General features: G+C 47.7%; 1 protein-coding gene across 2 annotated transcripts in view; it reads right to left on the bottom strand.

The window, feature by feature from the left end:
- Positions 1-3,489: 3,489 nt before the first annotated feature.
- Positions 3,490-26,512, bottom strand: part of LOC123030550 (RNA binding protein fox-1 homolog 1-like) — a 42,166-nt gene continuing 19,143 nt past the window's right edge. For both annotated transcript variants that reach the window (XM_044444571.1, XM_044444572.1), the window contains exons 3-12: positions 18,252-18,392; positions 17,236-17,289; positions 16,266-16,358; positions 15,638-15,698; positions 14,557-14,610; positions 13,511-13,646; positions 11,502-11,541; positions 9,881-9,957; positions 9,229-9,301; positions 3,490-6,143 (exon numbers count right to left, since the gene is read on the bottom strand). In XM_044444571.1, coding sequence (XP_044300506.1) covers positions 6,099-6,143; positions 9,229-9,301; positions 9,881-9,957; positions 11,502-11,541; positions 13,511-13,646; positions 14,557-14,610; positions 15,638-15,698; positions 16,266-16,358; positions 17,236-17,289; positions 18,252-18,392 — 774 coding nt within the window. In that variant the 3' untranslated portion in view covers positions 3,490-6,098. The remainder of the gene's footprint in view (positions 6,144-9,228; positions 9,302-9,880; positions 9,958-11,501; positions 11,542-13,510; positions 13,647-14,556; positions 14,611-15,637; positions 15,699-16,265; positions 16,359-17,235; positions 17,290-18,251; positions 18,393-26,512) is intronic.

The raw sequence follows: 26,512 nt of genomic DNA, 5'->3' as shown, positions 1-26,512 counted from the left end.
AGCTTGTGTTTTTTCCTTCCTTTTCCATGGGCTGAAGTGCAGGATCTTTTTCATATCTAGCACTCAGACCAGACAGTCCCCCTAAGAGAGGACATCTTCAAACATCTTCTGCAAAAGGACACCCTGGCACCCTAGGACCAGGAAAAATTTGGCAAGAAGAGGAGCATGCAATAATTTCTGATCACAGGAGAGCTTCCAGGCCACAACACCTTACTGTGGGATGATGAACTCTGTGATTGGCAAACAGAAGGAGAGCTGGAAGGACAGCAAGAGAGGTAAAGCCAGCCAGCCAGCCAGCCAGCCGGAAAACAAAGATGTCTAAGAAGGCAGGAAGCCAACGTGATGGAGGAAAACGCAAAGGAGCGAGCTGGTGCAAGGAGCAGAAGGCAGAAAGAACACAGGAGCCAGACAAAAGCCAAGCAGTAGATGGTCAAACTAGAAGCAAGACATGGTCCCATAATCTTTCCCCCAGTATTTTAAAAGAACAGAAATGGGGGAGGCTGGCGACTGCAATGTCAGGGTGGCACTGCCCTCATCCAAAGCAAGCCCTTTCTGTTGACAGTGTTGTTGTTGCTATATTGCACTTGTATCCCGCCTTTTTTCCTCTTGTGAGGAGCCCAAGGTTGCTTACGCAGCTCCATTTATCCTCACAACAACAACCCTGTGAGGTAGGTTGGGTTGAGTCTGTAACTGGCCCAGTCACCCAGTGAGTTTCATGGCCAAGTGGGGACTAGAACCCAGATCTTCTGGGTCCCCGGTCCAACATGCGAACCACCACACCGGACCTGGCTTTCAAGCATCACACGAGCTTTGGAGGAGCTGGCCATGGTCCTGAACGCCATCCCCAAATAGGCTCACCACTGTTGACACCACGGATAGCTCCTAGAAAGCTGAAAACGGCTGCATTGGATGAGGAGCCCTGCGGACATGGCAGCCATCAGCCTCCCCTGAATATGAATGCAATCTGAGAAGGTAGGGGGGAAACTAATATAAATGAAGGCACTCAAAGAAGGGGGGGGACCGCTTTTTCCAGGTTGGTGCCCTCCAATTATATTCAGCTCTGCCCCAGCCGGGATGTTCAACAAGCAGGAATGCAAACCACCAGGAGGGCAGCTTAAGCTCCAACCCTGCAGCCATTTCTTTGCTCAAAATTTCTGTCCTCAAGCTGTTTTTCTCCCTGCAAGGGGAAAATGATCTCCCCACCCACACCCCAGTCATCAGTGAAAAACAGATGGCTGATTTGGTGAAGGCAAATGGGCAGAGCAAAAGGCTGAAGCAATATATCCATCATGCTTCTAATTTGGACCCAGTAGGGAAAAGAGGAAAGAAAGGGGGCTGGGGACTAAGGGGACTAAGCAAGAGGAGGACAGGAGCACCAATGAGCAGGTTGCCAAGGCTGAACTCAGGCAGAAATACAAGAGGTGAAGCAAAGGGCACAGCGAGCAAAGTGGGGGGAAGGAAGAGGAGAAAGAGAAGGGGTCATAGAGAGAGTAAGCCACTGTGACAGATACGTGTAGATTATCTAATTTATTTTTATTTAATAGATGTAGATCCTACCTTTTTCCTGCAAGAAACCCAAGGCCGCTCACACAATCCTCCTCTCCATTTCATCCTCACAACAATCCTGCAAAGTTGCTTAGGCTGAATGGCCGGCCAAAAGTCACCCAATGAGCTCCAAGGCCAAGCATGGACTAGAGCTTTGAAATGGCCTTCCTGTCGGGCATGCTAACCACTATGCAATGACCGCCCATGCCTTTGAGAGGCAAAACGCCCCTTCCTGGAATCACATCTGCTCCATTTCCATGTGTTCAGTTTCATATTAGATTCTGCTGGGCGGGCGCTGGGGTCCAAAATGCATCTGCAGGCTGTAGGTGCACCTTGTTTTGCAAGTCAATCAGAAGAAGCATGGCAAGGGCCCATGCAGAGCAATTCAAAAGCAAAATCTGGAACTCCCATACAGATTTCTTTTAAAGGAGATGGAACTCTATGGTTTGCCTCCAGCACAGGGGTATGGAACCTCTTCAAACACAAGGGCCAAATTCTATTTCAAAAGCTCTCCAGGGAACATACCAGGGCTGGGCAGGGCTGAAGGCAAAAGGACAGTCCTCCGGTTAGAGTTAAAACCCACTTCCTTTCAAATTGCAGCGCTTGATTCTACATTTGCATTGCTATATACACAAATCAACACATGGAATTTTCATGGTAAATGACACCTTTTTGTCCTCTTTTTCAGGTGATTTTTTACGTGGGCACCCTACACAGCAGGCAACTGATGAGAAACTCTCCCATCTTCTGGTTTAGTTTCCTGTTTGGGGGAATTTGTTATTTTTCATGCATGGACACATTCTAGCTATACCTAGAGTTGCTGGAGGGGAAAGGAGAAACCATACATCAATCACTTTAGTAATGTTGGTAGGATAGATAAAGGTGAAGCTGTTGCTTTCCTGGAGGGGTGGAGGAGTGAAAGGGCAGAGAAAGACAAAGCAGCATCAAGCAAAGCTCAGAGGGAGCTCCTGTTCTGCCAAACAACAGACCCAGCCCAGCCCAAAGTAAAGGTCTTTTCCCTCCCTCCTCTGAAGGGGCAAACCAAAATGCCAACCTATGAGGAACAGCATGTTGGAGGTCTTCCCTAAAACACTGCATTGTCTCAGATGAATCATCCTTCCAAGTGCCTGTTGGAAACTCAGATACACCCTCAGTACAGGTTGCAGTTGGGGGGAAGGACACCCCATATTTTTAGGAAAGAAAAAGCAGACTTGTGCATCTATCTTGGGCCAATGGAACTGGATAGAAAACCAAAACCCCATTCTGAGCCCAACGCATCTCATTTAATCCATTCTCTGCTTGAGATTTCAGTAGCCTTTGCCCACAATGGTTTCAAGCTTCATGGCCACAGGGACTAGAACTTTGGGGAGGGGTGCTTTTTGTTTTTTATATTTTTTTTCCAAAGGAAAAGTTTAGATTATTAGGGATACAAACTGCTGTGGCTATAGAGAAATCCTGGCCCTACGATAAGGTTCTGTGGCAGTTTAAGATCCAGAACTGAATGATGCAGGGTCTTCCTCTCCAAAGTCTAAAGAAGCTACACCACCAGGTTTAGCTCCAGCAGCCAACTCTTTTTAGGCTGGACACAAAGAGTGTTAACAGTCAACAAGTGATTTGAGAGGGGCATTATTTCCCATGGTTCCATTGTTATTGTGTTCAGTCTTTTTTTTTTTTTTTTGAATAATGGGGGAGGAACCCTTCCAAATCTGTGTAACCCAAGGGTAAAGGGAGAGCATGAATGTCTGCATCCACAGTTATAATTCTTTTTTTTCAAGCCATCTTCAACTTTCAAATGAAAGTCTTCCTCTCTCCAGACTCAATCTGCTCCCCACTACTCACACCTCATCCCCTGCCACCCAAGAAACAAGTCATCAGTCAGGACAAGGAAAAGAGGAAGCCACAGAGGAGGAAGAGGAGGAGGAAGAAGAGGCAGAGTAACAGAAGTTAGCCAGAATTAGAATTTTATTATAGTAACAAGGAAACGGTGAAAAGAAGAACAAGCATCCATTTAGAAGGGTTTCCCTGAGATATTGCATCGTGACTGAGCAGACACTGCCAAAGACACTAAAGCCCAGAAATACACGTGAAGCAAACTGCTAGGAAAAGAAACGGCTTCTGCTTTGGGATCAGCAGCTTTCAGGGGGAAATGAAAGCTGTGGTTAGATGTATTCCAGTTGGGGTGGAGGGTGAGTTTTGTGGTTTCATTAATTGCCTAAAAACGCTCACCCTTCAACCCTTTAGGTTCATGCATTGTGACATATGCATTAATACCCATTTCCTTCCTGGGGACAATCTACATGTACAGCAACATCTGAGTATTCAAAAAAGTCCCAAGTTTACTGATTTGTAGATTGTTTCTGTATATGACATATATCATAAATCACATACAGAATATGTGAATATACATATGCACATAAGCATACTGCACTCCTATACACACTAACCTCAGAATAAGTCCTACTGAATTCAATTGGACTTACTTCTAAGTAAACATGCCTAAGAATGCATTGTTCGTTCAATTTTCCAGCTAGAACCATTCCACAGAAAATAACAATATTAAAGCTTATAAGGAAGAATCTGTGCCAAAATAGGCATTTATAAAGTCCAATGGATTTGAATAAGAGAATGTGAAGTGATCATTATCAAAGGGTCTACAAATGCTCAACTGTGTTACTGTTTCTGACAATGTTTAATGCTTGATGTTTGGGAGTTTCTTTAGCTATGATACTGTAAAGCATGCTTAACGCGTGAAGTAACATTGGGTGAAACCCAGAACACTCTCTCTCTCTCTCTCTCTCTCTCTCTCTCTCTCTCTCTGTGTGTGTGTAAACACATTTGCTTCTCTTTGCACAGATGTGCAAAACCCTTGCACAAGATGACTTGCATAGGAGAGAGATGCAAAACAGCATCTGCTTGTTTAAACAGCAGCACATGTAACTGACCCCCTAGATGTGTTTGCCCTTTCTTGATGCAAGGAAGAACCCTGCTATCCCTGCAGACAAAGCCGTTTCTCTGCATCACAGCTATTCGGAAGTGGGGGGAAAACCCTGAAATGTGCTTACATTTCTCCATAATAAAATTAAAAGCAGGGAAATAACATTTGTAAACAAAATACTATGATTTCCCCCAGACTTTAAAATAATAATTAAAAAAACATCCTGAAAGTTTTCACAGAAAAATAGAAGACCTTGCTTCAACCACTGCCAATGCTGAGCTGATACCCAAAGCAGATCTGAAATGCAGGAGAGCGCACAGAAAGGAGTAAAGTGGGAGCGTAGCATGAAGGAGGATAACATACAAGAGCAATCAAAGAGAAGGAAGGACAGGGGATGAGAGAAGGGAAGCATTCCAGAGAGAGCCACGGATCAGTCCGAATAGGAACTAACCCAAATGGCAGAGGTGAGGAGCCTGTGGCCCCTCCTTGTGGTTGAATTCCAGCTCCCACCAGCCCTGGCCAGCACAGCCCATGGCTGGAGATGGTGGCAGCTGCAGCCCAGTAACAGCTGGAAGAACACAGGCTTCCCACTCTTGGTATGTAGCATGCCTATAGCACAAAGACATCAAAGGGGGAAGCAGCCGTGCTTCCCCCGGGAAACCCTGGGTGCTGTTGCATGTGCATGATTGTTGGGAACTCAGAATTGAGAATCCTGGACATTTACAATTCCCAGAATTCCTTGGGGAAGCTAGCACAAGCATCAGCTTCTGGTGCAGGCGGGTCCAAATTCAGAAACAAATTTGAAATTGTGTGCATTAGAACAATGTCAGCTAAAACCAATCAAGACTACAACAGCCTCCCCCAACTTAATGCCCTCCAGATGTGCTGGGTCACAACTCCCAGCATCCCCAGCCTACACCTTGGGAGAGGATCAACTTGGGAAAGACTGGTATAAAACCTGTCATTTTGTGCATTCTCCTTTAAAGGCCCTACTCCCTTGGTTAACTTCTTCCAAAGTTCCTTCATAGGATGATGTAAGTATTACACAACTTGGAAACAGGATCAAAATTTTGTAAGAAGGATGCAAAGAAGATAAGGAGCCTCCCTATCATTGCTGTAGAACACAGAGAATTGTAGGGTTACTGTTGAAGGAAAGCACTTTGACAGGCCGCCAACTCCATCTCCCACATCATACTTTCTCTTTAATCCAGTAATTTTGGTGATCCCAATGCCTGTAATCTAGTGGTGATTAAATGTTTTCAGTTTGTCCTGCACCTGAATTTGATCCAACCACTGGCCTGGCCTGACAGCAAAACACAGGAGAGGCCAGAATTCTGAGTCATGCTGAAGGGTGTTATGGGAGCCATGGGACATTCCAGAGCTGTCCACAGGGGCCACGGGAAACTCCTAAGCTATCTCCAGTGTTAAGTGTGGTATTGGTTGCGAGGTATCAGCACCAAGTTCCTAACTGCCTGCCTTCGCTCTCTCCCTCTCTCTCTCTCATTCTCTCTTCCTTTCTCTCTTTCTCACACACACAGAGTTCTCAGTGCCAGGTCCCACCATCTGCGCCATCAGCTCACAGGCACCTCTAAGTTGCTCAGCACCAATGCTTGGTCCCTCAGTATGGAGTGAAGCGGTTGCATCCTCCTCGGTACAGGCTGGCCTGTCAGAAAGAGAGGAAGCATCCATGTAAATTAAGAATCCCAAAACGAGGGGACAGGAAGGAATCCAAAAATCCTCCACCCCACACTCCATCCTCTCCTGTAGCAAATCCTATATATAATGCCTCTCCCATTTCCTTCCCTTCCTTGGGGCTGTCCTGCCTTTCAAAATATCACACCAGCATCTCCTTGCAGGAGGGAACTGTCCACTGAAGTACATAACTCTGGAAATTGCTATACAAAATTTGGCCACATTTCTTTTAAAAATGGGATCTACAATGCTGCAGCATGGAATGTTCTTGTTTCTGGATACTAGCCATACCTTTTTCCAGGATACTCCATTCCCTTTCAAATTATCTGCATTCCTCAGCCACTGAGCATACATTATTCACACTGAGCTGTTTTGGGGTCCTGTGCCTTAGGGGTCTCCCCAAGTCTTTTTGTACTTCTGCACATGTTCTTCCTGTGTGTGGTTGGTATCCCTTTGGCTACATAAAGGCCCACAGAGAATGGGTTTGATACGATTACATACGGAACCTTTTCATAGTCTAGTCCAATCCCTTAGCAAAAAAAGCTCATGCAGGAAAACCATCCCAATCCCGTTGCATATCAACTCCCACAAGCCAAAATACAATGCAGCCCAATCAGAAAAAGGATCCACATCAGAACACGGTGCCTGAAGAAGGAAGGGCTCGACGATGATTTAGAAAGTACTGGTGGGGAGTGTGCACAGGAAGCATGAGCGATAAAGAGCCTCCATGCATTCTTCCTTTCAGGAGCAGCATGCCTGCCTCATACAGGAAGCTTACACAGGGACACCTTCTCTGGTACAGACCTGCCCAGCCACTGTGCTCCTCTGCAGCGGCTCTCCAGGTTGGGCACATCCTATAGTTGGTGATGATCAAGAAGAGGACCTCCACTCAGTGCACCCACCCTCTGGAATGCCTTCCCCACCCAAAACATTGGCAAACCTTGCTGGGATTTAGGTGCATGTTGAGGATTTGATTTTACTCATTTCAGCTTGTGGCGACTTTCTATGGCCTGATTTTTAGCGGGTGGCTGATGTGGTGCTTTTAGTGTCTTTTGATTATTTTTGTCTATTGCTATCATACATTCCGATACTTACATTAAGGTTTAATTGTTGTACACAAACCTGGATAGATATTTAAGTTTTCTATATTTTGACAAGCAATATAGAAATATTGTTGAATGAATTAATCGATAAAATATACAAGAGATACAACATTTTCCTATTGCATATGACACAGAAGCTAAAGGCAATTTTGTCCTCCAATTCTTTTTCCACTGGGATGTATAAAACTGCCAAATATTAAGCACCAATACTTGAATCTCACATGGAACCAAATGTATGAGAGCAGGTGAATATTGTATTTATTATGAATTTTGGGGAGTCCCTTAGTGATCAAGCAAACACTACCATCTGCTGGTCATTTTGCAGTAACACAGTCGAGTTACACTTGATAGGGCAGCCTCTTCCAATCTGATGCCTCACAGATGTTTTGAACTTCAGCTGCTGCCCAACTCAGTCAGCCTAGCCAACTATCACTAATGCAGGGAGTTGTCCAAAACACCTGGAAGGGATCAGGTGCGGGAAGCCTGAACGAGAGTACTGGGCATTCCCCAATATGCTTGCCCTGAGTGATCACGTAACATGTAGCCCTGCAAGCAAGACTTTTGCTCTTCTGTTTCCTAACCTTTCATGAAAAACTGGCTGTTGTGACCATATGAAAGTTCTTTCTATGAACAGTTACATTTTTTGAATATAAGAATGCTTATCATCATTGTAAATTATTGTAGGCTCACTTAGTTGATTAAGTGCAATTTATGGTTCTTTATGTGACTCCCTTTATAAAATTGTAAGGAGAACCTGCTGTAATGGTTGGGAATATCAGAACCACTCATTGATTAATTTCCTAGAAGCAGTGGCAGTATCAGGAACAGTTACTGTTGTTACTACTACTACTGTTCAGCAGCAGCATCTAAGCCAAATTTTCTCCCATTTTGTTTTGGTTTTCAGGTTGAAATCACTGGGAAGGGAAGAGAAATATTCTCCCACTAACACCCCCCACACACTCACATATTCCTCCAAAAGAGGGCGATCCTTTTGCATCCCTGGTTACAGACCTTTTCCCCACCAACTGCTGCTTAGGAAGCATGGTGCCCTCTTTTTGCAATTGCATCTTCCTCATCCTCCTATGCCTCCCCGACCTTCTCTTTTAGTCACATGCACAGTAATCCAATTTTGGCAGGGCTGGGCAACTCAAGGCCCTTCAGATAGGCTGGCCTAGAACACCCTCCACTATCAGCTATGCTGGCCAAGGACTGATCAGAGTTGTAGGCCAGAACTTCTGGAAGGCGACAAGTTGTTCTCCCCTGAGTTAAGGATTGCATGGAATGCTGCCACCATGATGCAGCACCAACTTTATTATAACACCAAGGACAAGTAAAAACCTTCTTTTTTCAGGGTGCTTATGGTGCGCCACAGACCATTCTAACTGCACTTTTTAACATATTATATTTTATTTTTATTTAAATACGTACATTGTAATTTTATCTTGTTCTATTTTACTGTGATATTTCAAACTGTGTTGCTTTTATCTAATGTTATTTTATTGACATTTGAAAGTCGCCTACTAGCATTACGCTCTCTGGCTGGGCAAATAAGTCAATGAATTCAGTAAATAAACAAACATTCCCTCTTCCACACACACACTTTCAAAGTAGTCACCTAATCTGTGCTGGGGCAATGGAGAAGAGGTGCTTTTTCAATTGTGGTAAAATGATCGTGGTGGGTGGGGAAGTAACCACATCTTGCCACTCTAGAGCAGCTTGAGGGGACAATGCTTCTTTGGGCAAATCTGCCTTCCCATGTGGGAGCCAGCTCACCTGCCTTCACCATCTCAAGCTACCTGAGTTTTAAGCAACTTCCCCCAGCCATGCTGTTCAGGCCATACATCGCCAGGGCCTAGGCTGATTCTAAGCTGGTGATCCTGCTTTTCAAAGGGATGGCCTTCGGTCCCCACCCAGCTCTGTGATTCTAGGAGCGAGACTGCTACAATGGCTCACCATAGCACCGACTCCATAGGCGGGGGTTACTGCATGGTGATAGGGCTCGGCAGTCGTGTAGACCCGTCCATACCTGTGTGGGCCGGGGGAAAAGAAGAGCAAGGAGAACATCAGTAAGCAAACCCCGAGGGCAAGGTGATGAACCTCAGGCAAGAGGGCCAAATCTGGCTTCCAAGCTTCCTCTGGATAGCCACGTCCCCTTCCCCTGACTCACCCCCATTTCCCCCAGATGCTAACTTTCTAAAAATTCCTTGGCTTTTGCATGTTTCTGCCCATTCTCAAAGGCTGAAATGCCTCTCCTAAGGCTGATTTACAGGCAGCAAGGGTTTTAAACTAAAACATGCAGGTATCTGGCCTCACCCCTTTTGCCTTTGGCCATGCCTACCCCTGGAATGGGAGCTTCTCCAGAATGGACTTTGGCCGTAGGGCTGGAAGAAGTGCCACACCCCCGTCTGGGGTTCATCAAACCAGAGACACTGTGGATTCTGCTGCACTGCGCATCTTGTTGCCATGTGCCGTCAAGCCATCTCCAGTTGATGGCAGCCCTATGCATGCAAGTCATCCAGAATGTCCTATCCATGACAGCCCTGCTCGGCTCTTGTGCATCCAGGCTGTGGCTTCCTGTATGGAGTCAGGCAGGCTTTAGACTTACCCATCACTGTAAGCTGCTGCTGCTGTTGCTGCAGCTGCTGCCGGAGTCTGGGCCACTCTGTAAGCTGCAGGATAACCCTGAAATTCAAAGGACAATGACCAATCAGACCAATGGCCCAAAGTGTGTCCCCACCCCACCCCCACATACCATTCCTCAAAAAGAAAACAATGACTTCCTGCACTCGGTTTCTTTGCCCCTTCCTGAATCAGCCAAGCATCAACCAACCTAGCATGCCTCCACTTCACAGGGCCACATTTTTGCAGGAAGAAATACTTCTGCCCAGTGGGTCTCTCTCCTTCCACGCATTCCCTTGGCATCCCGGAGAACCTCTAGGCCAGCCATCCTTGTGCCCTCCAGATTTTTCAGACCACAACTCCCAGCACTGCTGACCCTTAGCTACAGTGGGGCTGATGAAAGTTGAGGTCTAAAACATCTGGATGGGACAGGTGTTTGGGGTAGGCAGTGCTAGCCACAATATCAGCGTGTAAGAAGAGTCATCCAGGAGCAGACCCAAAGTCCATCTAGTTTAGCATTCCGTTCAACCAGCTGCCTGTGAAAACGGACCAACCATCAGGCCAGATGGACCTGTCAAACATCAGTGCGATAGCACCCTCCCAGGCAGGAAGTACACCGCTGCACTGCCTCAGCAGCAGCACTGGTAGCCATCAATAGCCTTCATCTCCATGAATTTGTCCAGTCCCCTTTTAAAGCCTTCCAAGTTGGTGGCCATCACTACATCTCACGAAGGTGAATTCCATAGTTCAGCTATGAGACAAAGTACTTCCTCTCACCTTCCCTGACTCTCCTACCAATCAGCTTCACGGGATGAGCCCCACTGGTTTCTAGCTTTGTGGAAGAGGGAAAATGTCTCCCTCTCCACTTTCTACACACCATGCACAATTTGTACTGTTCTATCACGTCTCCCCTTACTAACTGGTTCTCTAAGCTATTCCGTTCCACTTTAAATGGGTCAGCCTTGCCACACCTTGTGGGAGCGAATTGCACAGTTTAACTGCATGCTGCAACAGCTGATGCCTGAGCTTAATGAGTCAAATCCCCATAACCACATGATGGCGTCTTTTACCCAGGAGAGATCCCACATGTTTGAACTGTGCAGTGAGGCACAAGCCAGGAATCAGGAGTAGCCCTTGTGGCAGCATGCCCAAAGGCTGCGTACAACACAACGATTGTCCCCTCTCCCACCTCATCCCTACCCCACTGGTGAAAGAGTGGTGGAGCACCTGCTGTACATGCAGAAGGTCTGAGGCTTGGTCTTGGCACCCTGCCTGAAACCGCAGAGAGCTGCTGTCAGTGCTAGACAGCCAAGTGCTCTGACACAGAGCAAGGAGGCACCCAGTGCCTAGGCCACAGCCTGCTTTCCCATGCCAACTTTACAGTTGGTTTTGGAGCATCCCTTCACCCCTGCCAACTCCCTGTGTCCTGCCAGTTTCACAGTGCCATTCACTAGCTTGCCCCTGCTAGGAGCTGCTTGAAAGATCCACCCCACGGTCTTTTCCTTGCCCTTCTCCCCCTCCTTTGTACTCCACCCTTTCCTCTGCCCCAGCACATATATGCAGGACCTTTGCATCTACTCCGCAAAGACTCCCAGCCAAGGACTTACGTAGAGGTCAGAACCATACAGACCATCTGGATAGAGCACGCTGGGTGGATAAAGAAAAAAAGGAAAAAAGAAAGAAGAAAATTCAATGGACTGGAGATGCTGAGAGCTGACGTTCCATCCTTAAGGAGGTCCCGCCTCCCTCAACTATCACCACCGGCAGCCGTTCCATCAGGCTGTTCCAAGGGCAACGGGGGGAGAAGCGAGGCCATGCTATCAGCCTTATCAAATGATTTGGCTTTCCCCCTCTTCCCTCCCTGTTTGTTTCTCCTTGCATTGTTGCATCTTATTAAATTGTAAGTCTGCAAGCAGGAATTGTCTTGCTTTATAATTATATATAAGCCACTCAAGGGCCCTTTTGGCCATGACATGAGATAAAAATACATTAAGCAAACATATAAATGCACAGAGAGAGAGACACACATGAATCTGGAGGGCACCAGATCGGAGAAGGTTGTTTTACAACAATAATGTTGAAGCAGTCCTCATACATCTGCCTGCCTGCCTCTCTCTTTCTCCTTCCCACTCCAGGTCCAAATAGATTCTGGAGCAGTGAATGGTATAAGGTTAAAACATAGAAAAGAATAAAAATAATACAATAACAGCATTAAGACCATGGTTGGTCAGCAAGAAAAGGCTTCCCAGAACAAGACTGTCTTTAGCAAGCAGTGAAAACAGCACAGTGTCAGTGCCCACCTGACCTCCTGAGACAGGGAAATCCATAGAAATGGAGACACCACACTGAAGGCTTTTCTCCTGGTGGACTCCAGGTGGACCGTGGATCCATGTGCAGCCACCAGGAGCATGTCCTCCTTGAAGGCTGGTATGAAAGAAGGTGCTCTCTCTGTTATCCTGGTCCTAAATTGTTCAGGGCTTTGTACACTAGTCACACACCTTAAAGCTGGCTTGGTAGCAAACCAGTAGCCAGTGCCTTCAGCAAGGCTGAAAAGAAGCAGCTGCAGATGTGCTAGCCCCATCTCCAGCTGCTGGGGCAGCATTAAGGGCAGTCCCATATAAAGCACATTACAGCAGTCCACTCTTGAGGCTACCAGCACCTGTATCACTGTGGCCAAGTGGTCCCTGTCTGGGAGAGGCCAGACCTGGCGAACCAGTCAGAGATGGTAAAAGGCATTCCAAGCCATGACATGCACTTGGGATGCATTAGGTCTGTGAGTGCTCCTGCACTGCAAAGTCTTTTGGAGGAGTGCAATCCCCATCCCTTACAGGTAATAAACCAATCTCCTGGACTCAGGAACTGCTCCCCCCCAAGATTTCTGTCTCGCCAGGATTCAGCTTCAGCATATTGGCTCTCATCCAGCTCATCACTGAGTCCAGACACTGATCTGGGACTTGCATAGACTCTCCTGATTGCTGTCATAAGGAGAGCGAGTCTTGTGTCATTGGCACGCTGCTGACACTTGGCTCCAAATCCCCTAACGATTCCCCTTCCAGCAGCTTCATACATTCAGGACAGGAAGGTACCCTGCAGAACCTCAGAGCTCAGTTGCCAAAGGTTTGAGGAGTAGTCCAAGGTTACTGAATCAACCCTGCAGGTAGGACCGGAGCCACTGTAACAGAGCACATCCAATACCTAGCTCATGGGGTCAATCCAGAAGGATACCCTGGTCAGTGGCATCAAAAGCCAGTGAGAAATCACGCTGAATATCAGAGTTGCATTCTCTGCCTCTCTCCTGATAAAGGTCATCCGTCAAGGTGACCAAGGTTGATTTGGTCCCATAAGCAGGGCAAAACCCAGAAATGGGTCCAGATAATCAGTATGCTCCAACAGCACCTGTAGTTGCTCTGCCACCACCCTCTTAAGTACATCCCCTTAAAATGGGTATTGCTACTAGGGGTAGTTATCAAATATTGTTGGGTCCAGAGCGTATTCCTCAGGAGTGGCCACACCACTGCCTCCTTGAGGACAGCAGGAACCATCCAGTCATGCCAAGATGCATTTACCTGAAAGCACTCAACAACCTTGTCTTCCCACCTGTCCCAGTGATGCTCACCTGCCATAGGCTGGAACTGGAGAGGGGGCGGGTGCTGCTCGAATGGGGTTATAGATTGCGGCTCGGCCACGTCCTCGCAGAGCCCCACGATATGCCAGGGCAGCTGGTGCCATCATTGGGTAAGGGATGCTTGCCACTGGGAAAGCGGAAGCAGGATATATGGAGAGAGGAAGAAAATGGGCATCCCATTAGGGGCAGAAATGGCAGAAACAGACTGGAACATGGAAACCAATGGAGCCAAGAAGTAAAAGGCATTCGACAGTGTAAAGGATTTGTCAGGGAAGGGAAAGGAGTAAACCCAGGGACAAACTACACATTACATGAATGTGATTAGACTGCTGGGCTGGGACTTGTGTGATTCAGCTTCTTATCCACACTTGTGCATGAAACTCCCTGGATGATTTTTGGCCAATCACTGACTCGTAGCCTAACCTACTTCACAGAGTCATTGTGAGGAGAAAATGGAGCTGTGTAAGCTGTCTTGGGTTCCTCACAAGAAGAAAAAAGGCAGGATATAAATGCAATGCCATAATACTAATAAAAGGGGTGTTGTTCTTGTTGCTAAGTTGTTGTTCTTTGGTTTTATGATTGCAAACCAAGCAGAGGGTCTTTACCTGTTGGCACGCAAAGAAATGACTTCACTCCCATCCTTGAACCTCAGGTGCAGCACCCCTGTGGTGGGGTACCTTAAAAGTCCAGAGGCAGAAATGCTGCTCTCACAGTCACGTGAGGAGGCGAAAAGGAGCCCCATGACCTGGTGTGAAGCAGGCTCCTTGAACAGGTTTTGGGCCAACCTGCAATGCTTTGGCAGCTGAGACAACGATAAGGTGTATTTGACTATGTTGTCCTGATAGCCTCCCATGAAGAACAGACAAACCTTCTTACAACTTCAGTGCTGTTTATTTCCATCAGAAGCTCAATGGTCCCCAGAAGCTTCTAGCAAGCTTCCCATGCTGCCTCGCGGAAGGCAATGCCTCCTCCTATAAATATTAACCCTTTGCTCTTCCCAGTACCGGTGCATGGACTTTACTACAGCGGCCACCTACCTGTGTACAGGTCAGGAGCATAGACAGCCCCAACAACTGGATTGATCTTCCAACCTGCAAAGGACAGGCACAAAGAGAAGAGACCCAGAGGAGAAATTTGTTCTGTTCTCTGCCCATGATAACTTGTACCATCCCACTCCCTCCACCCCCACCCAAATTTCACCAAAACATAGTCTAGTCCTGTTTGGAACGGGTCTCTTTCCCAAGCAAGCACCCAAAGCTGCAGAACCCACTCCTTGTGCTGCTGTCCAACAGGGTTGCTGTGATATGTGCGAATGCTACAATAATGTGTGACTGATTAAGTCATCTGAACTTGGCAACACTCAGCCTCTGAGCAACACCCCTCCCAGCCTTTTTGGCAGCACCCCCAAATTTGCTGCTTCTGCAACAGTGGCGAAAAGTAGAGAGCTCTCCTTAGAACAAAACCTGCTCCCAGGAGCCCCAGTGGGGAACTGGGGAGGCAGCAGCAGATAATGGGGGTGGGTCCAGGCAGGGCAATGAGGCCCCAATCCCTAGTGCTGTCTATTCTTCAAATAAACCTTTCCCACACAATCACACAGTGATCTCACTCATGTGTTTGCAGACTTCACACACATGCACTGTATTCGTTTGTGTGTCTGTGAGAAAGGGAGAGAAATGGGGGCTTTTGTCTGATAGGATAAATTTCTCATACAAAGTTGGGCCTGCTGATTGTACTTTAAACCTTTATTTTACATCCCTAACCCTGAGTGCACCTCTATGAAAAAGACTGTGCAGCTCGACAACATGAATGTTGCAGTGTCTTCTTGTTTATATACACAAACAAACAAAAACCAGGAAGACCCAAGGTTTTCTCAGCCAGGATTCACCTGTTTTTCAGTGCCATGAATAGACAAATGAAGTAACAATAAGATAGAGAAGGTTTTGGCCAGTGTCTGTCTCTTGCTGCTAGATAACAGGTGAGGACAGGTAGAGAGAGGTTTTTAGATTCAAGGGTTTTTAGATCCATGCATGATCCATGCATGCTCGGACTTAAGAAATGCCGGCTCTTCACTGTTTGGAAATGAGACATTGGATGGAACATTTTCCCGCTGCTACATACCATTCACCACAGCTGCTGCTGGGGGCTTCTTGGTGACTAAGCGTGCAGTGGCGTTGTTGACCTGGAACAGAGAGGAAAGCAAGAAGTGAGGTCACACACACACACTTCAAACTGTTGTCACCCTTTCCCCAATAAGGCATTCAGACAGTCTCAACAAGGCTTCAGCAGAGTAGCCTTCAGGGTGGATTTGCATATGCAAAATGGGATCTATTTACATTGCATGTGCACTGAGGCACGTACACAGGCGATCATACCAGATCCTGCCCGCTGGACAGACAAGAGCATTAGATCATATTAGCAAACTCTACAATGAGAGGTTGCAGTGTGGACTGCTCTGGTTCAGGGCACTTCAGTCTCCCTCTCACATGGTTTTCTCTTAGTCACCTTGGCCAATAGTTCTCATCGGGTTGTTTTGGGGCTCTTCCCTCCCCCTGAGGGCAACATAAGGGACCACTGATTCAATAATTGGATTTACTATTAGTAAATAGGCTATTTTCATGGATAAAAGGGCCATTTTTGCAGGAACCAAGCATCTTCACCTAACAACTTTGTCTGCCAATCAGAGCTTATAGTATTTGGATCCTGAAAAACACAAACATACACATATGGAGAACAGGTAAATTCTCACCTCAATTTTCCTCCCTTCCACAATGCTGCTATTAAGCTTCTCCCGTGCCCGGTCAGCATCCTGACTGTTTTCAAATGTGACAAAGCCAAAGCCCTGTGAGAAAGAGACCTCTGTACATAAGGAAACTAGAAAGACCTACCTGTAAATGGAGCAGTCAACAGTGTTTAATTCCCCACTGCACTTTAAGACTGAAGTCCCTTTGAATTTAACAGCTGAAGTGTGCATTTATTTTAGACTATTGTAAGGTTCAGAATGTCAGGTCTGGAGTCCTAGCCCATACTTCCCGGGATCCTCTGTTGGCCTTTCCCCCATCCCTTGGCCCCACCCTTCTCTTACATGAGCAATCATTTAGTACTTTCCTGGATTTTCCATGTTTTTCCCCTCCCCATTCTATAATGTTGATTTATCTCTCCTAAGGCTTAGTTACTGGTATTAAGGGTTTTAAGCGAAAATATTGTTGTTTCTTTTTTGTTATGTTTCTCAGCCCTTCTCTTTTCTTCTGCCCCCAACTGAAATGGAGCCCCCACTAGTTTTTCCAAAATGAAATTCCGTTTTGGGCTCAAAAATCTTCCAGCAGTCCAAAACTAAATGAGTTAAAACTTCGAGCTGATCCAACAAAGCTTTTTGTGTATGGCAGCTGATGTTCTCAGGATCCTGAATGAGGCACCCAGGAGCATATCAGGACATGTTATCACCAACAAAAACTGTATTGCAAGTGCCAGCAGAGATGCCACAGAATCCCTCGCATCACCTCAGAGGACGCTGGGAAACATCCAACAAGGCCATGCGCTGCGTCAGTGTTTTGCCCAAAAACCGCTGGGACCCCCAAGCACCACAGGCTGGCATTGCTAGTGCTGTTTGACTGATCCTGCACCACTGTGCTGCAACTCTAAGAGCACAGGCATCGGACAGCTTTGCTGAGGAGCGCTTCCTTTCTTGTCCCCCTTCTTGGCAGCCAACAGCCAAGTACCTTAGAGCCACGCTCATTGAAGATGATCTCCACATCTAGGATTTTCCCAAATTGCTAGAAAAGAGGGAGAAAGTCAGTCATTGTAAGGACAACAAACAGCCCTTTGCTTGCCTAAAGACTCTTTGAGGGCCATGCCTACAAATAACAGGCCAAGACTGCTATGGCAGTCTTATTGCTAGGCCTGGGCTTATGGGGCACTGGCCCTGAATCAATTCCCAGGGGCCCCAAGTATCTACTGATGCCAACAGAAACATTTCTTCCTTTGCTATGCTTAATTGCTACAGAGGAGGAATTTTCAAGACTGCAGCTGGGGATGGGAAGGTCAACTCTCCCCTTGCCACAAGCTGCAACAGACATACTTTCCTGCAGAGCAGTTAAGCTAAGGGGGAAAACAATCCTGGTTCAGTGATTTGGGATGATCTGGACTGGGATGCAAATTGGTTGAAGAATATATTTTATTTGAGACAGCTTGGATGGAACATGAATGGGCTGGCATTGCTTTCTGTGAAATTTAAAGAAACCTAGCAATTATTTCTAAATTTGATACATAAATGTAAATTAGCATACATAGATTTGCATCCTAAGGGTCTCGGCCCTGGATCTTTTAAATGCTGAGCAACAAGCATGCAAGAAGCCATTAACAAAAACTCTGTAATTTTCCAGCAACTTGCCAAAGGCATGTTGGCTATGTATGTCCATTTGCTAGGACGGCAAGAGACTCCACGCATCTGAAGCACCTTGGCTCTGTCTCCACCTCTGTAAAAAGATGGCATCTGCAACCTAGCCCTTTTCATCCAACAAGGCATGGCCAGCAAAGCCTACGGAGCCAGCAACGGGTAGATAACAGCACAGGGTTCACAGCAGAGTTGGAAAGCTGCCCAGGCCCTCATCTTCTCCCAGACCAATCCCTGATTGAGCCTCTGTATTCTGGGAACCAGCAGAGAGGGTGGATCCAGGAGCATAGCACAGAAAAAGAAAAAGCACTGAGGCTTTTTCAGGGTGGAGGACCAACTCACCCCAAACATCTGCCGCAGGTCTGGGTCCCGGAAGCGGAAGGGGATGTTAGACACATGGAGGCGTTTGGGTTGGGCCTTGTTCTCACTGTTTTCTGCTTCTTCTGCTTCAGGAGACAGCTCTGGGGCAGGGACGTCTTCTGGCTGAAGTGGGGAAGGGGTGAAGAGGAAACGAAGCAGGATCACACACACCACTGAGGCAACCCTCCCCTGCCCCACCTGAGCAGACGGCGCGTGGCTTAATGGGACTCTGAGGGGCCAAGGAGGCCAGTGGTCTTCTGCCTTCTTTTGTTCAAGCACAGGCAGGATGAGATGGTCAAAACTGAGCCACTCTCAGCAATGGGCATAATTATTATTACCACCATCCAATCCATGTTTCAGGTAGTCGTGAGGGAAGGTACAAAGACTCTATACGTAGTGACTCCAGTCAATGGGACAGGCCTAAAAGTTGCCTGGCTGGTGCGGGAGGATGGAAAGAGAGATCGGTTATCATGCTGATTGAGGGGAGGCAGGGGGGTCTATTCAGGAACCCCTCCAAGACCAACAGACGGGGTGTTCTTGTCTCTGCATGCCAGAAACAAGGAGGACAGTTCATGTGTGTGGCAGAGGTGGGAGCCCACAGTAACAGAAGCCATCGGCAAATGTACTTCTACCGTTGAATGCTTGACTGTGCTTTCCACTGAGTTGCACTCTGGGTCTGTCCAGCCTAGAACGCTCTGTTCTTCTGACTGGCACCATCTCTCCAGGCTCTCGGGGAGAGGTTTGACTCTTTGCTCCCATATCGGCATTGGCCATGGAGAGAATCTGGCTCATGGCAGTTCCCTCCCAGGCCCCGACCCTGTCCCACTGCTGAAGTTCATGGGGGCCTTTCAAACAGCCACCCCTCCTCAGAGGCTCGGTCCAGCAAGAGCTGCATGACTGCTCTCTCTTGCAGAACTGGGCACCAAACTAAATGCAACATCAAGCCCACAATTAGCAATTGTGGGGGCTGTTCTTTGAGGGCAAGAGTATGTGACAGGGGGAGGCAGAGCCCTCAGGGGGCAAGGCTTGAAACCCCCCTTCTGCCCCCTGCCAGGGCTCCAATCCAGATCAGGCTCCCAAGCCTGCTTACTCCTTAAAAACCACACACACAATTGCTGATCATATGAACTGTGCTGTGTTTCATTTGACCTTTTGTTCCTTTGACAAATAGCTTGAGAGAGACCGGACTGGGAGTATCCGAGCAACTCATTTTCACCAACTCCCATTAACCAAAAAACCCAATCCTCCCGCTCCCCATCTCTCTTTTCAATAAAAAATGGCCCAATGCACCAGCAAACATTCTGCCTCGGGTTAATGAACAGAAGAGACACACACCGGCACACAGAATATTAGTGGAGAGAAGCAGGACAAGGTGAGAGAGGACGCAACTTGTGGGATCTTTGTGGAGAAGACGGGTGGGGGGCAGGTGACACAGAGAATCACCCCAAACTTGCACCTCTCTCTTCTCCATGCAAGATGGTGCCCACTCGACCCACGATGCAATCACCACGATGCAGCATGCCGAGGGCACAGCAAGGTGTGTGCAGCCTCTCTTGCAACGTCTTGGTGCCAAGGGGTGGACGGCGCGGCGGGGAGGGCGGGGGGCGGGGAGGAAGCAATTAATTTGGTGGGGGACAAAGTTGAACTTGTCTTTGAATACCTGGCTGTTGGCCCAGCAATGAGGGGCAGGGCCTCTTTAGGGACATGCATAACCACAGATGGATGCGACGCCAGTGCTGCCACGGGAATGGAAGGGTCCACTCTGCCTGCAAGTGAGTCCCTTGTGGGTGTGAAGCAGTGCCAAGTGTTCCATTTAGGGCCAAACTAGACATTGCACAGCAGACAAACATAACGGTTCCCGCTCTTTTCTTTTTTTTTAAAGGAAGGCCAAAGGTTTGAGTGGAGGAATAGGAGTGGACAGGTGCTTTTCAATGCCTTTTCCTTGCAACCTTTTTTCCACTCGATAATGTGTGCAGGGAAAGCATCCTGCAAATGCGATTCTCCTTCCCGCATGGATCAGTAGTGGTGGTAAGCATGGGACTGAGCTCAGGTAAAGCTTCCTCTGAATGAAGTTCCCACCATGCCTATGGTTACACCCAGCCCACCGTGGCTGAGCCCTCCTTCGGCTCCGAGAGCTGCTAGAGGTGCAGGGAAGGAAAGAAATAGGCTCTGAGTGGGGAAAACACAAGAGGGCTGCAAATCGGAGATGATGATATCTGGACTCCCAGGTAAAATGGCACAAATGGGCTACTGCACTGTAAAAGTCTCACCTGGAAGCACCCCATGGAGATAATCTAATGAAATATTGGGGAAAAGAGCATGCACAAGTTCATCCAGAGCCAGTTTTGATGGTTGTGATGCCTGCTATTTTTCTGCAAAAGCAAGGCAGTGAAGTTGGTAAAGACCTCCTCCTCCTTTGCCCTCCCACATTCCAAAGAGATGGAGAGAAAAATCTGTGTGACCCACGAGCCCCCTACCTAATACACACCGGATGGGAAACTATGTTGGGTTGGAGGCTGTGCCATGAGTATTCCTATCCAGATCCACTGTGTCTTCAGCAATGGACTGAAGGCACATAAGGCACCCACCATGTTGAAGCTAAGCAGGTCCAGGGCTGGCTTGAACCTGGAGGGGAGACCACCTGGGTACGTCATGAGGCCACCTTGAGTTTCACAGTGGGAGAAATATAATAAACAATGTATCCTCTTTTACAGAGGACAGTCCTCTATTTGAAGGGCCCTTTGGTCCAAGTCCACAACCATTGCGCATCCACTGCGAGCACCTGAACAGCAAGCTGAGCGGGCAGGCACACAAGTCACTTGGTCACCGTCTTCTAGACAAATGGTGAGATGGACTGTATTTTTCCTTCAACTAAAATGATTATTTCGAAATCTGCATCTATACATATACATCAGCACATGCAAATTCCTCTTTTTGGGTGATGCATTTCCTCTATTTCATTGGTAGTTCGGAAATGGCCATCCTAACAAGAACACCTAGAAAAGTTGCTATTAAACACAACACATAATCCCAATTCCAGCCACTCACAAATGCAAATAATCCACCAGGCAAGTAGCCAATTCACCCCCTCCCTGCCCACCACCCCAGCACGCCTCCCTCATCCCCCAACATCAAGCCACACGCCTCACCCCCTCCCCAAGCCAGATGCATCTCTCAAATGCTACAGACTCTTTTGCTCTTAAAGACAAGTTCAACAGGGATTAAAATGTCCCACCAGACCCAGCATTAGCTGGAAGGATAAAAATGCACAGGGGTGGTGGGATGGGGAGGTGCCAGGCTGAGAAGACAGGCAGGTGCAATTGAGCAGTGAGTAAGGAGTTAACTATCCACAGATTAATGAGACTCGAACAAGAGAAACGTGATTGGGAGTCCAAGATGCCTGGAAGAAAACCTGAGCTTGATGGGAGGTCCACGAACTCCGCTGTTAACACCCCAGGAAAGGCCCTAAGTCCAGGAAAGACACAGAGGTCATTGCGGGGCTAGATTTGCTACCGAGCGGGTGGTCTTTTGCAGGAGGTACCTTGCGGCAACTTTTCAGAAGGAGAGACACACACAGAGAGAAAGAGAAAACAGAAAATCACGCACACACGCCCCACAAACATCCCTCAACAGCCTCTGTTTTACACACAAGGGTACGTAAAGAGGTACCTGGAGCTAAAAACAAGATGTGCTAGAAGTGTACCACAAACCTCATCCATGGGGTTTAAGACACTGACACAGGAATAATGCAGATCTAGGCACACTATTGCAATATGAACTCAATGTTAGGAGTAAACATTCTGTCCATGAAATGGGGCTTGAAGGGCCCCGAGATCAGAGGGACAGCTGATCTCAGGTTGAAGACAAAAATCAACACGGGGTTGAATGTAGCAATATAACCACCTATTCCACATTGGCTTCTATAGCAGCCTCTCCCAGTCTGGCACCCTCCAGATGTATTGGATTACAGCTCCCATCATTCCCAGCCAGTCCTGCATATCTGAAGGGCACCAATTTGGGGAAAGGCGATCTACGCTGAGTATGTCTTTAGAGGCAGTAGGTATGCAGGCATTAAGTTTGCTGCTTAACTATTTGGTCACAGAAGCAGCGTGATAAACAGTGCAGATTCCAGGATTTGGCACAGAGTGGGTTCCTTGGGCATGAAACCTCTTCTCCCCGCATCCTGGTGGGGTGCCCAAACCTGGAAGAAGCAGGATATATCCATGGAGAATTCTCTCTGGCCGTATCCGATCCTGAGTACCACATGCAAAGTGGAAAGGCTAGCATGGCTACAGTGATGAGCCTCTGCAGGTCTCCAGGGCCTGGCAAATGCCCAGTGCTGCCACATTTTGGAGACCGGACTAGGTTTGGGTGCAGGGGAGGTGGAAATCCAAGCTGCAGCAGGGCAGGGGGAGGAAGACACAGCTAGACAGGCAAACAAGATTAGAGCGTATTTCTCCGCGAGATATTTCATAGCCTGGTTTGCATGAGGAAATCACAAGCATTGCTTGGACATAGAATAAGCAGGCCCTGGATCGCTGCATGGGACTGCCAGCTCTAACTGGCCCCTGCAGTTGTGCCATTAAGAACAGTTCGATGTGCAGGAATGAGCAGACAATCATGCTTAGCTCCACAGCAGGAAAAGTTGCTCTGCTGCTCTTAGAGCAGGCAAGGTCAGGTTCTGTTCTAGGCAGCTGGCAGCCCTGTTGGTATGGATATGGAGCAGAGCGTGGGGAAGCCAAGTTAGAGGTCCGCTAGGGATATTCGAGGGACACCTGAACAGACTTTGAGTCTTCCTTGGGAAGTGGTGGACCAGCCCTACCATACAACTAGGTGGAAGCAGGTTGCCCCAAGAGGCAATCATGGAGTGACCCTGAAAAGGCGCCAATCCTCGATCATTTGTTTTTCCCTACCTCCCGCAGGTGGAGAAAAGGGATGCATTTGGATTTTCAGCCTCAGACACAAAACTGCGCTAGGACTGTCTCTGTTTAATGTCTCGCAGAGGACACGGTGTCCTTGAGAAGTGGCTATCAGCATGGCACCACTTGTCCTGTGTAGAGATAAAACAGCTGCTGGAGAAGATGGTGAGAGGGGTGGGGGACGGGTGGAAAAGAGAGAGCAGGGAATCTGATAGGGGCGCAGCTGTCTTGGCTGGAAGAAAAAGCATTACCCAATATGGACACAGAGACCATCTCTTCAGCCACTGGCTCAGAGAAGAGGAGGAAGGAAACCATTGCCTTGGAGGGCAGAAAAGAGCAAAAGATCCTGCAATGTGTCAAAAACTGGGAACATCGGCCTCTGGCTCCCTCTGACCAAGAATTGGGGATTGCCTACTCTGGAAAGGAGCTTGCAAGAGTGAATCTGAAACCTTGCAACTGTACCTTTTAATATGCCCAGTAACGTATTATCTCTACATCTTTTTAATAGCATATTCTCACCCTGCCACTTCCACCAGCTTGACAAGAGATTATCTGAAACTAATAGAATGGAGTAGCCACTCATCTGGCTACTACGGCAAGTAAGAACACCCTCCAAGGACTTTTCTCCACTCTTCTGTGAACTTTAAAGCATAGGCAGGGTATGTGTGGGCAAATGACCTACTAAGATTATATGGAGGACTGGTAACTTTTCCAGACGTGTTTGGTATCATGATTTTTAAAAATCATGCATATATAATGTTTGTTCAAAGTGGGCCTTTGCAGACATCTCAATAAACTTTGCAACACTCTTCCAAGGTAGAACAGTAAAGGTATTGTTACCTGCAAGATGTTCACTCACTCCATTGTCCCTAGGAAAGAGTTGTTCATATTACAGTGGTACCTCAGCTCACGAACGCCGCAGTTCGCAACCAAATCGGGTCGCGAACATAAATTTTGGAAAAATTTTGCCTCAGGTTGTGAACTCCGCATCGGGTGACGACTACGATCGCAGCCATGTTCTCACACCAACACGATCGCGGCCATCTCCCCCCCCCCCCGCCCCCAAGCACGATCGCGGCCATCTTCCCCGCTTGCAGTCACAGACAGACCTGTGGTCACTTGCTGTGAAGCTTATTGAATAAGGGCTCCAAAGAAAGTCCAGAGCAAGCAGGCAGTAAAAGTAACATGCAGAGTGGTAATGAAGGTGACAAGAATGTGCAGATTTTTCGCCTGCAGCTAAGAGACAAAGCAGAGAGGAAACCCCTGAGAGAGAGCTCCCCAAGGTCCTTATGGAGGGGGACTCTCCCTCCAAACCTTAACCTCCCCTCCACCTAGGTTAGTGTTCTCTACTGTACTGTACTTTGTTTTTCCTTGTTACTTTGTTTCAATTTTTTGTGATTTAAAAAAAAGTATTTACAGAACGGATTAACCTTATTTACATCGAACCTTATGGGGAAATTTGACTTGGCTCGCAACCAATTCGGGTTGTGACCAGAGTTGTAGAACGGATTAAGTTTGTGAGCCGAGGTACCACTGTACTCCAAAAGCCTGCAAAACCCGTATGACCATAAAGAGCAACAAGGCAAGGACTGTATATAGCAGTCTTCCCCAAGCTGGCACTCACTGGCTGTTCTTGACTACAGTTCTGAGCATTGCTGACAATTGGCTCTGGTGGCGACAGCTGACAGAAGTCAAGGTCCAAAAGAACTGGAGGGCACCTGGTTGGGGCAAGGCTGGGAAACACGATAGGAAACAAAAGGCCCGAAGAAAACTATGCTGTTCCCAGTTAGTATAGCTAGATGGACAAGAGGACAGGATTCCAGCACCTTCAACAGCAGTACTGAGGAGGGTGCAGTGTACGTATCTCATCACGTCCGCTACACCTGTTGAAATTCTCTCCTGGACACACCAACAGGAGGTGCAGGAGCCTAGTCCTTGTCCGTCTCCTGGACCTGCGTGCTTCTGCACTCCTGGATCAGACTAATATACAGAAATTGGCAGGTTTAGTTCTTCAGCAGATGGAGCCAAACAGGATTACCTGCCAGTTGCTGCAGATCAAACTGCTGCTACAGGGACAGGTAGACAGGCTTACTCAAGCGTGCTGGTACGGATGAGTAGGAAGATCAGGAGAGCAACAGGCGTAGGCAATGGTTTGATACTTGGTTAGGCCATTGGTTCCCTAGCACAGTAGTGACCACAGTGACTACCAGTGGCTGTTCGGAGTTGTCTTTCCCTGCCCTATCGGAGATGCCAGGAATTGAAACTGTGACCTTCTGCATGGAAAAGGAGCACACTGCCACTGAGCTGCGGTTGCCCCTAACAGTTATTCCTATTCAAAGTAATTGCCGTAGCAAGTACAACTTAGACAGCGCAGCATATCCTGGGTTAATTGTTCCCTTTGGCTGTAGGAGAAGTTGTCATTTGGAAGCACTCCAGCACTGTAGCCAATCATCCAAGACATCCTCTGTACATGACAAACATTTAAGCCAGTGGTCTCCACAGTAGCTGCAAGGCCAGGCGGAGGCACCCTCCAAATTATTTCCCCACTTAGTGGGGGGAGGCGTGTCCCCTTGCCAAAAATGGCTGGAGGATCCACCCACTAAAGCGTGTTACTACAAGGGCCTTGATAGTGTGTTCCCCTTGCCATCCCTTCAGCTGATTTTCTGTAGGGGTGCTATAGGAAAATAGGTGCGAAAGTCAATGGAGAGATTGGTCCCTTCACTTTAATAGGGATGGGGGGGCTGCAATAAAACAGCTGCACGGGGTAAAATCTACCCTTACCAAGGTCCTTTGGGACAACAGAGCACTTTTTGGTGGGAGGGGAGTGAACTTCTCACCCCCAGTTGACTTTTGACAGTGGGGCTTCCCCCTGCCCGAAGCAAAGGAATGGAGAAATTGTTCCATCTACTTGCATGGGAATAGGGAGAGAGAGAGGAAAAGGAGAGAGAGAGAAGGACCAGGGGAGAGATGGGAAGGAAGGAGCAGAACAAAGAGGGAAAAGCCGGAATGAGTAACACACAGGCAGGGTGCATATTTACATACACACAAACACGGGGGGGGGGGGAGTCCTCCAAACATTTTTATTGGCCCTCCAACCTTCTACAGCAGCTACTCTGTGGTGATGCACAGGACATTTTTCCAATATGCCCAGACTCAAAAAGATCGAAGACCCCTGACTTAAACTGGCACCCCCAAAGAATGTTGTGAACTACAGTTTTTAGGAATTGTGGTGCTAACCACGTTCCCCAACCTGGTGTCCTCTTGATGGGTTGCACTACAACCTCCATGCTGGAAGGTGTAGTCTAGCCCATCTGGAGGGTGGAA

The sequence above is a fragment of the Varanus komodoensis genome, unplaced genomic scaffold (assembly GCF_004798865.1).
Source record: "Varanus komodoensis strain SLA01 unplaced genomic scaffold, ASM479886v1 scaffold45, whole genome shotgun sequence".
Lineage (NCBI taxonomy): Eukaryota > Metazoa > Chordata > Lepidosauria > Squamata > Varanidae > Varanus > Varanus komodoensis.
This window is presented reverse-complemented; position numbering and strand designations above follow the sequence as displayed.